The following is a 15,651-nucleotide window of genomic DNA, read 5'->3' on the forward strand; positions in this document are numbered from 1 at the left end:
TCACTTCAGTCAACTGAACTTCCAGCCAATCAGCGACACCGGGAAACCCCTTTCAACTGGAGTCCCTTTCACAGCAAACGAAGGCAACGTATTCCCAGATATTTGTTGTGCTGGTGTATCTAATATAATTTTAACCCCATTGAGGAACTCAATGCGAGCGCTAATTACGTGATTGATGGTTGTTCATGTCTATGCAATTTAACGTATTGCTGTTAACTTGGGATTCCATATTTCCATTCTCTTAAATTCATCTTTCCCTAACTTTCGACCTTCCTGCAACTTGTGTGAATGTGTGTGTGTGTGCGTTTATGTGTTAGATTAGTTTATATGTCTTAGATTTATCTAATAAAGCCTTATTCATATTGAAAAGAGAAGTATCTTGTGTTTTGTGCTTACAAGTTAATGTCTTAAACTGCCGATCTTGTTACTGTGCTAATTGATAGTGTTTTCACTATAGTTTGGATATTAGTATCCAGCGCAGATTTGATGTTAAACGGCTCGTTCACTGAATCGCAGGCGCGTCTCCGTGAACAGCCGTGAAACAGTGATTCTGTTCAAATTCCCTTTAAAATCTTAAATGATTCCCTTTGAGCTAAATTGACCTGTTTCCCTTACACCAAATACGAATACCATACCTCAGCTAATTATATGTGAGCGTGAACTTACTGCTGGTGAGTGTGATATCATGGTTCGTGAACTCGCCAGTGTTGTGAAATTTTCAGTGTCTGAGATACTTTGGTGTCACTGAGAATAAAGAACTATATAAAGACTTATGCAGTGACAGCTATTCAACTTTTTTTTTCTCCTTAAAAAGGTGCCACATGGAAGTGCATGACAGCCTACAATTCATGTGTAGAAGCTGTTCTGTGTGTAGAATTAATATAATTTAATGTAATTAAAATATATGTTACAAATCAGCAGAGTTTGATACTTGCACTTCTGCCTGTAATTTTTTTCCTAGTTTGCAGAAGCTCTTCTAATGGGGGAGAATTACATTTTCTCAAGTTATATATGAGATCACTATTGCACACATACATGAAGACATGGGTAAACATTCTCAGAATTAACTTTTTTTTTTAATCTGATGCAGAGTATGGTGAATGTGTACTTTATCAGTGTAATAGTTAAACATCATGTGCAAATTTAAGAAAAACGTGTATAGCCTTCTATTTGATACAAATGATGTATTAAAAGTTTTACTACATTTTGTAACTGAAATCCACACTTTTGGAATGAAGATAATCAAAGAAATGCCTAATCAAACCAAGCACAACCTAATAAAACTTTTTTCACTGATAAAGGGTTTTGTAAAAAAAAAGATCATGTTGGTGGATATTTTACTAATTATACTAAAAACATAGTGGTCTTTCTTGAATTGGCTTATTCTGCAATGGGTATAAACAATATGGTCCCATTGATTTGGAGGCATGTTTCTTCTCCCAGCATTTATACTGATTTCAGTGAGTTTGTTCCTGGTATATAAATCTTTTTGACATTTGTTGTTTATATAGGAATTTACTTTAATAATGTATTTAATGAGTATTTACATTTAATGATGTATTTAATAATGCAGAGACGTCACTTCCTGTTTGTTGTTGACGGCTGTACTGCGTTTGAGCTCCGTCACTATATTCATTTCATTGACTATTTTTAACTTAAAAATCAATTTTATACATCATCGTTTCCGTTTATATAACGCGTGAGTATATCCTCTATTGTATTCTACAACAAAAACAATCAGAGCGCCTCGCTATCACTAGTTTTATTTTGATCTCCCAGGTCCGCTATTAGCTTTTAGCCAGTTAGCATCAGCAAGCGTTGTTGCTGCTAACTGCGCTTACATTGCTAATACTCTATTCACACACATTACCACTGCTGTACTCACTGTTACTTGCTTTAATGGCGGATGAATGTCTCCACTCTGTGCAGCTCGAGCTTGAGGCTGTGGGGAAGCAGATTCCAGACCTGGAACAGAGGCAGGCCCAGCTGAGAGAGCGGAGAGCCGCGCTGGATTCATCCCGGGCTGACGCTCACAAGTCCGGGGTAAGTATACAGCGTGCTGTTAACAGTCCCACCACGTCTACTCCGTGTGTTTCTCTGCGCAAGCCCGGTGCACCCAGGACGCGATCTTCCCAGATGTCCTTCACTGCGATGCCGGGACACCACGGACCCTGGGTGCATCCACAGCGGAGGACGCGAGCTGGGTCCCGGGCGACGACTTCTCCCCATCCTGCCTTCGAGATCTCCATCCAGAACCGCTTCGCTCCCCTCCGCGAGACAGGACGTGACGCTGTGATCATCGGAGACTCCATCGTCCGACACGTAAGTGCTACGTTATCCGAAGGTAAAGTGCACACTCATTGTTTGCCTGGTGCTCGTGTTCTCGATGTTTCTGCGCAGATACCCACGATCCTGAAGGACGGCGAGAGCCCCAGAGCGGTCGTGCTTCATGCCGGGGTTAACGACACCACGCTGCGGCAGACGGAGACACTGAAGAGGGACTTCAGCAGCCTGATCGAGACGGTTCGCAGCACTACGCCCGCGGCGACGATCGTCGTGTCAGGATGAGTTTTGTTCCAACCGCTTAAATGCTAAAAGTACTTGCACTGTAAAACCTATTAAGACTGTGTCTGTTCTCCGAATAGTGAGGTCAAAATATAAATATAATGTAGGATCTAGAAAAAATCTTATCGTAATTAAACCAGAAAAATTTAAAGTAAATGAACAAAAACAATTTTTAAAGTTTGGGCTCATAAATATTAGATCACTCACACCAAAAGCATTTATTGTAAATGAAATGATCACAGATAATAGTTTTGATTTACTCTGCTTGACTGAAACGATGAGTCTACTCCACCAAACTACTGTTATAAACTTGAGCCCCGTCAGACTGGTCGTGGCGGGGGTGTTGCAACAATATATAGTGATATTCTCAATGTTACCCAGAAAACAGGATACAGGTTTAACTCTTTTGAAATACTTCTGCTAAATGTTACTCTGTCAGGCATGCAAAAGAAATCTAATGTATCTCTTGCTCTGGCTACTGTGTATAGACCACCAGGGCCGTATACAGAATTCCTAAAAGAATTTGCAGATTTCCTCTCAGACCTTCTAGTTACAGTTGATAAGGCGCTAATCATGGGAGATTTTAATATTCACGTTGATAATGCAAATGATACATGAGACTTGCGTTTACTGACCTAATAAACTCCTTTGGAGTCAAGCAAAATGTCACTGGGCCCACTCATCGTTTTAATCATACACTAGATTTAATTATATCGCATGGAATCGATCTTACTGCTATAGATATTGTACCTCAAAGTGATGATATTAAAGACCATTTCGTTGTATCGTGCATGCTTCGTATAACTGATATTAACTATATGTCGCAGCGATACCGTCTGGGCAGAACTGTTGTTCCAGCCACCAAAGAAAGATTCGCAAATAACCTGCCTGATCTATCTCAACTGCTATTTGTACCCAAAAATACACATGAATTAGACGAAATTACTGACAACATGGGCACTATTTTCTCTAATACATTAGAAGCTGTTGCCCCAATCAAATTGAAAAAAGTTAGAGAAAAACGTACTGTACCATGGTATAACAGTAATACTCACTCTCCCAAGAAAGTAACTCAGAATCAGAATCAGAATGAGCTTTATTGCCAGGTATGTTTACACATACGAGGAATTTGTTTTCGTGACAGAAGCTCCGCAGTACCACAGAATGACAGCGACAGAACATAAAACACATAATAAAAGAATAAAAAATACAAATAAGTAGATAGTGAATAACAATATACAAATGACAATTGTAGGCAGGTATATTACAAAATGCAGTTATGTATGTACATATATATTATGTGCAAAATTTAAGTGTATACTAAGTATGTGTGTTAGATAAATAAAGTGTATGTGTATATAAATATAAAGTGTAGTGTGTTCACCGTTATTATCAGCTGTTCATAAGATGGATTGCCTGAGGGAAGAAACTGGTCCTGTGTCTGGTCGTTCTGGTGCTCAGTGCTCTGTAGCGTCGACCAGATGGACACAGTTCAAAGAGGGAGTGTGCTGAATGTGAAGGGTCCAGAGTGATTTTGACAGCCCCTTTTCTCACTCTGGATAAGTACAGTTCTTGAATAGAAGGGAGGGTTGTACCGATGATTCGCTCAGCAGTCCGGACTACCCTCTGTAGTCTTCTGAGGTCAGATTTAGAAGCTGAGCTGAACCAGACTCGTAGTCTTGAACGCAAATGGAGAAAAACTAACTTAGAAGTTTTTAGAATTGCATGGAAAAACAGTATGTCCAGCTATAGACAGGCCCTAAAAACTGCCAGGGCAGAGCATATACACAAACTCATTGAAAATAACCAAAACAATCCAAGGTTTTTATTTAGCACAGTGGCTAAGTTAACAAATTACCAGACGCCACCTGATTCAAATATTCCACCAACGTTAAATAGTAATGACTTTATGAATTTCTTCACTGATAAAATAGATAACATTAGAAATACAATAGCAAATGTAGATTCTACAACATCTAACACTTCAGTTTCATCCATCGCACCCAAAGATAAACTGCAGTGCTTTACAACCATAGGACAGGAAGAGCTAAATAAACTTATCACTGTATCTAAACCAACAACATGTTTATTAGATCCTGTACCCACTAAATTACTGAAAGAGCTGTTACCTGTAGCCGAAGAACCGCTTCTCAATATCATAAACTCGTCGTTATCTTTAGGACACGTCCCAAAACCATTCAAGCTGGCGGTTATCAAACCTCTTATTAAGAAACCAAAACTAGATCATAGTGTACTAGCAAATTATAGGCCTATTTCAAATCTTCAATTTATGTCTAAAATTTTAGAAAAAGTTGTGTCTGCTCAATTGAGCACCTTCCTGCATAAAAATGATCTGTATGAAGAATTTCAGTCAGGTTTTAGGCCCCACCATAGCACAGAAACTGCACTTGTTAAAATTACAAATGACCTGCTCCTTGCGTCAGACCAAGGCTGCATCTCATTTCTAGTCTTACTTGATCTTAGTGCTGCGTTCGACACCATAGATCATGACATACTCATAGATCGTTTACAAAACTATACAGGTATTCAAGGGCAGGTTCTAAGATGGTTTAGATCCTACCTGTCCGATCGCTACCATTTTGTTTACTTAAATGGGGAGTCATCTCATTTATCATCAGTAAAATATGGAGTGCCACAAGGATCCGTCCTAGGTCCCCTTCTATTTTCAATATATATGTTGCCCATTGGTAATATTATTAGAAAATACGGAATTAGCTTCCACTGTTATGCTGATGATACTCAGCTATATATCTCAACAAGACCAGATTAAACTTCCCAATTATCTAAGCTAACAGAGTGTGTTAAAAATGTAAAAGATTGGATGACACACAATTTTCTCCAATTAAATTCGGATAACACAGAGATACTAATTATTGGACCAAAAAACACTACAAAGAATCTTGTAGATTACAATCTGCAACTAGACGGATGTACTGTTACTTCCTCTACAGTCAGAAATCTGGGTGTTATATTAGACATCAATTTGTCTTTTGAAAATCATATTTCCAATGTTACAAAAACTGCATTCTTCCATCTTAGAAACATTGCCAAGCTACGAAAAATGTTATCTGTTTCTGATGCAGAAAAGCTAGTTCATGCATTCATGACCTCTAGACTGGACTATTGTAATGCTCTTCTAGGTGGTTGTCCTGCTTTGTCAATAAACAAGCTACAGGTAGTCCAAAATGCAGCAGCTAGAGTCCTTACGAGGTCAAGAAAATATGATCATATTACCTCAATTATACAGTCTCTGCACTGGCTACCTATTAAGTTCCGTATCAGTTACAAATTATCATTACTTACCTATAAGGCCCTAAATGGTTTAGCTCCAGTGTACCTAACTAGCCTTCTACCACGTTACAACCCATCACGCACCCTAAGGTCACAAAACGCTGGACTTTTGGTCGTTCCTAGGATAGCAAAGTCCACTAAAGGAGGTAGAGCTTTCTCACATTTGGCTCCCAAACTCTGGAATAGCCTTCCTGATAATGTTCGGGGTTCAGACACACTCTCTCTGTTTAAATCTAGATTAAAAACACACATCTTTCGCCAAGCATTCGAATAATGTATCTTTTTAATTGTGAGTGTAATTGCATCTGATCAAAGGTGCATTTTTATTCATTAGCTTGGGTTAAACTAATTTTACTTTGTTGGATCAGCAGCTATGCTAATAATGTCTGTATTTTGTTTCTATGTTTCGCCACGGGATTTACATAGGACGGGTAACTAGGATTTACACAAGCTCCAGTCTGGTTCCAGAACACCCGAGAAGAGATGATGCTGACCCTCAGAGGACCTCAGATGATGCTAACCCTGAATCAACAAACTGAACTAACAATTATTGCTAAATGTGTGACTGAATCATATAATAACTTAATTAATAATATTGATAGTTCATCGTCTAGCTGACTACGTCTTTTATTATCATTATTTTTATTTTTTCTAAAATCCTGTCAAATGTGCACAAACTACTAGCTACTACTAAATATTGTAGAAACATAATTTTCTGTAAAGTTGCTTTGTAACGATTTGTTTTGTAAAAAGCGCTATACAAATAAACTTGAATTGAATTTAAAAATATACTTACAACAGAAACCCTTTAACATGTGCTTGTGTAGCATGTCTGGACCGGTCACCCTCACACACACAGAGACCACACAACCACTCTTCAATGAGATTTAGCACTTTCCTTTACTTGATCTGTAGTGAGAAGAAATAATCAGTGGATCAAAAGGCGACCGCTTCTCCCTCTCTGGCACACAGAGTCAATTACGGGGAGAGCTCGATAATACATGTGCTCCTTAGCCTTGCACACAGATGGACTCAGGCTATTGCACATCGCACGCGGGGAAAACCCCGGATGTCTTCCACTGATATAATTCCCTCCCCAGACAGAATCCAAAGAAAAAGTTCCCCGAATCTAATATTATGTAATTTTAACCTGCAAACAATAATAAATGAACAAAATTTTGTGGAGTTCACTAACCCATTCTTATTATGAAACTAATAGAATTTATAAAAAATAATAATAATCCAATATAGAAATTAAAAGAAAGCAAATTAAATTGAGTCAATTATACACACCAGTTACATTCTCCGCCCTGAACTTCACAAATTTTGACTATTACAGGGTCTAGTATAAACTGAGGTCATTAAACCACCTTTTTTTTCCAGAACATTTTGCAACAAAATGTTTCCCACTCTCAGGGAAGGTGAGTGCGGCAGGTTGATCAGGCCTACCGCAGCCACCTGCAAAAGGAGCCTTAAACACCATTCATATCAGATGAAACTTCATCACTGATCTGGAACAACAATATACTGAAATACACTGACTCACATGTTCTATATTTTAAAACTCAAAATGACAAAAAAACATAGTGAAATACCATACATTCTCATCTCAATAAGGATCTTACAACCCCACTAACTGGGTTCAGAGTTTTGATAGATTGAGTCATGTTCTCTATCAGTCTGTTGACTGGTTTCACAATCCTACCTACTCTGGTCCTAACTCTCATATCCCCTGAACCAGGAGGTGGCTCAACAGCTTCAAGAGGTGAACCGCTATGGTCACTATGGCCAACTGCCTCAGAAACAGAACTGCCAGAAACGCGGCTCTGTCCTTCATCTGGACTGCTTACAGTATTTTCCACCTTGGTACAATCATTCTTTGCAGCTAATTGCTCATGTCCGGTTGACTCAGAGATTTCGTTCAATGATTCAAGGCTTTCAGATCTGCAGGACAACCTCTGCTCAGTGTCATCAGAAACTGCGGTCCTTTCCACCCAACTGGCGACTCATTCCAACAAAGGACACAAATCAGATGCAGAACCAACAACATCCATTGATAAACTTCTACTGCTAAGGGCAGATTCACCACTGTCCTCAAATGATTCAGATTCCTCAAACTCACGTGGAAGGAAGTTTGCTTGCAACAGCAAATTGCCGTGAACAGTTTTCCCCTGACCTGTCTTGGTGTAACGTATACGGTAAATGTGACACTGTGGGTTTAGCGCAACTACCCTATAGGGCGTGGACTCCCACCTGTCTGCCAGTTTTCTTTTCCCACACTCACCCTTGTTGGCCAGCAGAACTTGATCACCCAACTCAATGTTACGACCTTTTGTCCTTTGATTATAAAACTGATGTTGCTGACTGGCATCAATGTTTTTCTGAGCAACTGTAAGTGCTTCTTTTAGATCATCTTTTAACCTCTTTACATACTTGTCGTAATCAACAATGCCACAGTCTCTTACAACGTTGCCAAACATCACATCCACGGGCAGCTTCGGGATTCTACCAAACATCAGGTAAAATGGAGCAAAACCTGTGGATTCGTGCGCGGTACAGTTGTACGCAAAGGTCAGTGTCTGGAGCAACTGGGACCACTTTTCCTTAGACCTCGCCGGGAGCGCTCTGATCATGTTGCCTAGGGTTCTATTAAACCTCTCAACAAGGCCATTTCCCATCGGGTGGTAAGCAGTTGTTCGGGACTTTTTTTACACCGGCAACCTGCAGCAACTCTCGGATCAGTTGGCTCTCAAAATTTGCCCCCTGATCCGAGTGGATCCTATCAGGAAAACCGTACACACAAAAATAGCGCTCCCACAACTATCGTGCTATCTGTTTTGCTGACTGGTCACGACATGGGAAAGCGTGAGCCATCCGAGAAAAGTGGTCAGTTACTACCAACACGTCCACATTACGACCTTTTGAACTTTCTGGGGTCCAAAAGTCTATACATACCAGCTCCATTGGACTTGATGTTCTCACACTCTCTAGTGGGGCTCTGCCTTCGGGTTCAGGCGTTTTACTAACAACGCAGCGCTTGCAACACTTTACATATCTGCGAACATCAGATTCCAGCCCGACCCAAAAGAACCTTTGTCTTGCCAGGTGCATTGTTCTACCCTGGCCCTGGTGCCCTGCTTCGTCGTGAATGCCGGTCATGACCTGTGTGATCAAAGAAGAGGGAACAACATACTGTAACAGTTTCTTTCCTGTCAGATTATCTTTGGTTACACAATAAAGTACACCATCAAGTATCTTTAACTTGTCCCACTGCTTCAAGATCCTGAGCACCTTATACGTTTCACCAGCACACTCACGACGAGAGGCTCTCTTGCCCCTATTTACATAAAACAGGACCCTAGACAGACAAGGATCATGTTGCTGTCTGTCTCGAAGTTCGTCTAATGAGAAGACTGGTAATGGGCATTGCCCAGGAGGCAACAAACACTGGGTGTCTTGGGCAATCCAAGAGACAGCTCTCGATTCGACTCCTGCTTTCCAGTCGTTATGACCCTCTAACACAGCAGACACCTCGGCACTAGAAAGCGGACAATTGCATGACATTACACAAGGAGAACATTCAATGCTCTGAATACCAGCACTAAGCCTAAATGCATCCTGCACGGTCTCTTTCTCAAATTGTTCAGCTTCCTCAAGCAATGTATTGTAAGGCTCATTCAGCAGCCTCTGACTGACCCGGTTGTGGACGAAGGGTTGACGACTTAAGGCATCGGCTACTATGTTCTTACTCCCAGGTATGTACTTGATACTGAAACGATAGGGTGCCAACTTGGAAACCCACCTCTGCTCACACGCGTCGAGCTTGGACTTAGTTAGAATGTAAGTTAAGGGATTGTTGCCCTAGTCTCACCCTCTGCAACCTGCGATAACACAGCACCCAACCCGTCCAGGGACGCGTCAGTGGACAAAATAAATGGGCTGCTAAAATCAGGATGCTTCAAGACCACAGAATCCATCAGAGCACCTTTTAACTGCTGGAAGGCCCTACTGTGCTCTTGTTTCCAGTCACTAGGACTCAACTTCCTGAATGAAGCACCCTTCTCCGGAGGCTTCTTACCCCTTGGTGCGGCTGTTAAGGCAAACAGGGGTTTCGCAATGGCAGAACAATTTTGGATGAACCTCTGGTAATACAACACCATCCCAAGGAAAGATTTAATTTTCCTTTGGGATGGGGTTACCCCATCCTCCATCAAATCAGTCTCTGTTACCGCTCCGATAGCGTGGACTTTATCTGGGTCGGTTGCTACCCCTGAACTGTCAATGATGTGCCCTAAAAACCGCATGCTTCTCCGGAGGAAATTAAAATTTTTGGGGGCTAATTTTAGCCCATGCTCTCGGAGCCTATTGAACACCATCTCAAGTCTCCTTATGGCCTCACCTTCATCTGGGGCATACACAAGTAGGTCATCAAGATAACAGAGTAACGTCAAGAAATTTTGATCACCGAAGATGTTCGTCATCAGACGCATAAAGCTAGCAGGGCTATTGCAGAGCCCTTGCGGTAAGCGATTAAACTCAAAAAGCCCCATCGGTGTGGTGGAGGCAGTAAGGTTTTTGTCCTCCTCCGCCATCGAGATGTTATAAAAGCCATAGGTGAGATCCATCCCGCTAAAGACTGCATTTCCACCCAAGGCCGCCAAGCAGTCTGCTTGGTGAGGTAAGGGGTGAGCATCCTTGATGGTTCGGGCATTAAGCCAGCGGTAATCAACACAAAAGCGAAGATCACCACTTTTCTTCCATACCAGGACCAACGGGGATGCCCACTCACTGCAAGACTTGCGGATAATCTCTTGCTCTTCCATCTCAGAGAGCACTTTTCTCAGTTTCTGATATTGAGCAGGGGGAACGCGTCGATACGGAAGTCTAAACGGGCGGTTATCTGACAGGTGAATCCTGTGGACAAACTCTTTGGCTTTACCGCAGTCTAACTTATGTTTAGAAAACACATCTTGATATCCTTGGATCAACTGCAGAAGCTTGTCTTTCCAGTACTGAGTGACCTCACATGACTCAATATCGAGATCGCTAAGACCAAGCTTCTGCAGTGCCTCACGAATTCCAGAAGGAGAACTAACCGCTGCACTTGTGCCAGAGGAGACAGCTTGGCTCTGCACATTCACAGTTTCCCCATCATCATGTCCAGGCCACATATCAAGGTCTTCAACTGCTAAAACGGGAGAAACATCTGCTATTTTGGCATTACGTCTTAAAGTTACAGGTTTATTGGATGGGTTAATCAACTTAACCGGCACCCATCTGTCACCAGGCAAAGTAGCTATGACACGTCCAACAAGAACACTCTTCTTATGGGTTAGTGCCCTAGATGGCTCAATCAACACTGTGCTACCAACAGAAACAGTGGAACTGGTTGGAAGTCTACCACACACGAGGTGCTCTTGGTGAGGTAAGAGCGTGACGGCCTGAGTGAGCTTGGCAGTCCCAACAACGGTTGGAATACTACCACCTTCCCATCTATCATGTCCAGACAGCATACTCCAAAAACGCTGAATCTCGGGTTCCCTTGAAGAATTTGGCTAGTTCATGACACGCCAGTAACTTTGTGACTGTTTAAGTTGACTCATGACATACTTGATGACGTTAGTACCAACAATTAGCTGGTCTTTTTGCCCTGGTACGACCAAAGTAGGCACAATAACCTTACATCCATATACGCACATCTTCAGCTGATGGATACATTTAGGTTTGACCCGAACACCACCACAAACGACAAGCAACATATCAGCATGGGGATGCTCAGGCTCAAGAGTCCCACATGCATCCAGCAACCTGCGCTCAACTTCCTCGTTGATAGTACACGCCATAGAACCAGTGTCTAACAGACCTTGACAAGCGACCATATCATTCACCAACACATCGGTATAAAACAAACTGTCAGCTTTCTCCAGCTTTGCAATGTTTTGGAACAAGATAATACTGCCGCTTGACTCAGTCTGACACTGGTTGCTATAGATGACCATAGGATCATCCTCACTGATGAGAGGTTGATTCTCGACACTCACACTGCCCTCTCCCCAATGTGAGTGATCTAGTTTCCCTGATCATCGCTGGTCTGGGCCACGCCCCGTGCAACAACCCTGTGACACTGCCTACGTTGGTGACCAAATTCAAAACAATCAAGGCATCTTTTTTCTCTCATGCAGTGCGAGTGAGTCGAATGGGATCGGTCTCCGCACACTGCACAAGGAGAAGCTCGATACCACGGTGACGTTCAAGGTTTTGTTTCTGAAACTGGTAAGGTTGTGCGCTCCAACACCCATTCTAACATTTTCAGCACCCGCTCTAAAGTGCCCGAATCATTTACTTCATTTGGCTTAGTGTGAAGACCTGTTATACATACTGGTGAGGTTGAACCCACACTTTCGCTTCCAGTAGCTACCTGATTTCCGACTGCTTCCTCTGTAACAACAGCCTGATTCACTACGACCTTAGGCAGAGGTGAACCTGGTTTCCAGGACTTACAGTCCCTCTCATACTCATCATTGGCCTCTTGGACTTTCTCTGCAGACCATTTGCTTATGGGCTTACACCTAAAAACACTGGAAAGGTCAGAATTAGGGCAGTTTCTGATAAACATCATTAAAACTTTTGAGCTCATGTTTTCCATTTTGCCACCGTATCTTTTCAGGTGAGTGTCTGCTAGCTCGGTTGCCTCATTCAACCTGACCCAATAATCAACAGGGCACTCACTTTTCTTCGGCTGCGTGGCATAAAAGTCGGCAAACAGCTGGCACGAGCCAGGGCTCTCGCTAAAATAGTGCCGCAGTACCTCGTAGACAACTTCGGGACAAAGTACAACAACTGGACTACTTTTCAGCTTAACCTTAACGATGCTTTTTGCCCGACCACATAGATGGTTCAGTATTTCTTCTACACTATCAGTTTTGTTGCAACCCTTTTTGGTCAGATAAACATTCATCTGTTCAATCCACTCCACTATGGAGCATTTGTCACTACCATGCCCCCTGAACATTTGTGGTTCTCTAGTGTCAGCTTTTACTATCAGGTTTAACTTAGAAAAATCAAGGCTTGTAGACAGGGGTATGGACCCAGAAGGTTGCTGCTCAACCGATGGAGAAGAATCAGGTAATACGGAATTCTAGCTAGTTAAAAATCGTGAAATAATTGAATCACCAATCTGGTTTCCAAGCTCGCCAATGAGGTCGCGCAGCTGCTGTGTAACACTGTCACAACCAACATTGGCAGGAGTGGAAGACTTTGGCTATTCGACTCATTATCTGACATGTCCGAAATAGTCGCAGAATCAAACACCAAAACACGTGGTTTGCCTACTACAGGCTCAGGTACCCAAAAAAAACCACGACCCCGGCCAACGTGTAGCGTCACTAAATCTTCGTTCCACCCCCCTTCTGCCATATGAAAGGTAGATTGATGAAAACACAAGAAAAAATTACTTCACTGTTATTCACTTTTAAATACAGAAATAAAGAAAACAAAATAAATAAGTAAACCTTCAAATATGCACAATGTGTAAAGTCCAATGTGTGAGTAATGTAAAGCGAGAGTTCAGTTACTCAGTTCCATGTCCAGACACCACCACCAAAACATCAACGATGAAGAGTCTTTGTCCGATGATTTTAGAAGCGTTGTGATTCGGCGTTGTCAAACCCCAGCGATCAGCTACTGCAGATCTGGCACATCCGGGTCACGGCACCACATTTATGTAGCATGTCTGGACCGGTCACCCTCATACACACAGAGACCACACGACCACTCTTCGATGAGATTTAGCACTTTCCTTTACTTGATCTGTAGTGAGAAGAAATAATCAGTGGATCAAAAGGCGACCGCTTCTCCCTCTCTGGCACACAGAGTCAAATACGGGGAGAGCTCGATAATACATGTGCTCCTTAGCCTCGCACACAGGTGGACTCAGGCTATCGCACATCGCACGCGGGGAAAACCCCGGATGTCTTCCACTGATATAATTCCCTCCCCAGACAGAATCCAAAGAAAAAGTTCCCAGAATCTAATATTATGTAATTTTAACCTGCAAACAATAATAAATGAACAAAATTTTGTGGAGTTCACTAACCCATTCTTACTATGAAACTAATAGAATTTATTTAAAAAAAAAAAAAAAAAAAATCCAATATAGAAATTAAAAGAAAGCAAATTAAATTGAGTCAATTATACACACCAGTTACATTTGCTTGTGTTGATCAGTAGGCCTATCCCTACACACATATACAAGTAGACCCTTGTGTAGCTTTTCACCTGAATTTTATTTTTATTTTTTTCAAAACATTACCATGTATTTTTTATGTCTACAGGTATGTAGTAAATGTCATTTATGTAATGCCTTTACCACATCTGTTAATAAAACTTTTAACACAGAATCAGTTGAAGTCTTCATTCAGCAAAAGCAATCAACTTTTATCTTAGAAATGAAAATATACAAATTACTGCATGGTTTGATTTAGCCATATCTTATTACATTATAAAACATTTTACAGTGGGGCTCGAAAGTTTGGGCACACCTTGCAGACTCTGCGAAAATATGAGTAATTTTCAAAAAATAAGAGATATCATACTAAATGCATGTTATTTTTTATTTAGTACTGTCCTGAGTAAGATATTGTACATAATATTGTACAGATATTGTATTTTCACCAACTGAAATATTTTTTTTTATTGTTTAAATACTGATGATTTTGGCATACAGCTGATGAAAACCCAAAATTCCTATCTCAAAATATTAGCATATCATGAAAAGGTTTTCTAAACAAGCTATTAACCTAATCATCTGAATCAACTAATTAACTCTAAACACCTGCAAAAGATTCCTGAGGCTTTTAAAAACTCACAGCCTGGTTCATTACTCAAAACCGCAATCATGGGTAAGACTGCCGACCTGACTGCTGTCCAGAAGGCCATCATTAACACCCTCAAGCGAGAGGGTAAAACACAGAAAGAAATTTCTGAACGAATAGGCTGTTCCCAGAGTGCTGTATCAAGGTACCTCAGTGGGAAGTCTGTGGGAAGGAAAAAATGTGGCAAAAAACGCTGCACGAGGAGAAGAGGTGACCGGACCCTGAGGAAGATTGTGGAGAAGGACCGATTCCAGACCTTGGGGGACCTGCGGAAGCAGCGGACTGAGTCTGGAGTAGAAACATCCAGAGCCACCGTGCACAGGCGTGTGCAGGAAATGGGCTACAGAAAAGCAGCACTGGACTGTTGCTCAGGGGTCCAAAGTACTTTTTTTGGATGAAAGCAAATTTTGCATGTCATTCAGAAATCAAGGTGCCAGAGTCTGGAGGAAGACTGGGGAGAAGGAAATGCCAAAATGCCTGAAGACCAGTGTCAAGTACCCACAGTCAGTGATGGTCCGGGGTGCCATGTCAGCTGCTGGTGTTGGTCCACTGTGTTTTATCAAGGGCAGAGTCAATGCAGCTAGTTATCAGGAGATTTTGGAGCACTTCATGCTTCCATCTGCTGAAAAGCTTTATGGAGATGAAGATTTAATTTTTCAGCACGACCTGGCACCTACTCACAGTGCCAAAACCACTGGTAAATGGTTTACTGACCATGCTATTACTGTGCTCAATTGGCCTGCCAACTCTCCTGACCAGAACCCCATAGTGAATCTGTGGGATATTGTGAAGAGAAAGTTGAGAGATGCAAGACCCAATACCCTGGATGAGCTTAAGGCCGCTATCAAAGCATCCAGGGCCTCCATAACACCTCAGCGGTACCACAGGCTGATTGCATCCA

General features: G+C 41.8%; 1 protein-coding gene across 1 annotated transcript; it reads left to right on the forward strand.

The window, feature by feature from the left end:
• The first annotated feature begins 1,035 nt into the window (after positions 1-1,035).
• LOC127970518 (uncharacterized) lies at positions 1,036-8,783 on the forward strand. Its single transcript, XM_052573113.1, has 3 exons — positions 1,036-1,047; positions 1,930-2,558; positions 6,304-8,783. The coding sequence occupies exons 1-3, from the start codon at positions 1,036-1,038 to the stop codon at positions 6,314-6,316; spliced, it is 654 nt and encodes a 217-aa protein (XP_052429073.1). The 3' UTR covers positions 6,317-8,783.
• The last annotated feature ends 6,868 nt before the right edge of the window (positions 8,784-15,651 follow it).

The sequence above is a fragment of the Carassius gibelio genome, chromosome B13 (genome assembly GCF_023724105.1).
Source record: "Carassius gibelio isolate Cgi1373 ecotype wild population from Czech Republic chromosome B13, carGib1.2-hapl.c, whole genome shotgun sequence".
NCBI classification, from domain to species: domain Eukaryota; kingdom Metazoa; phylum Chordata; class Actinopteri; order Cypriniformes; family Cyprinidae; genus Carassius; species Carassius gibelio.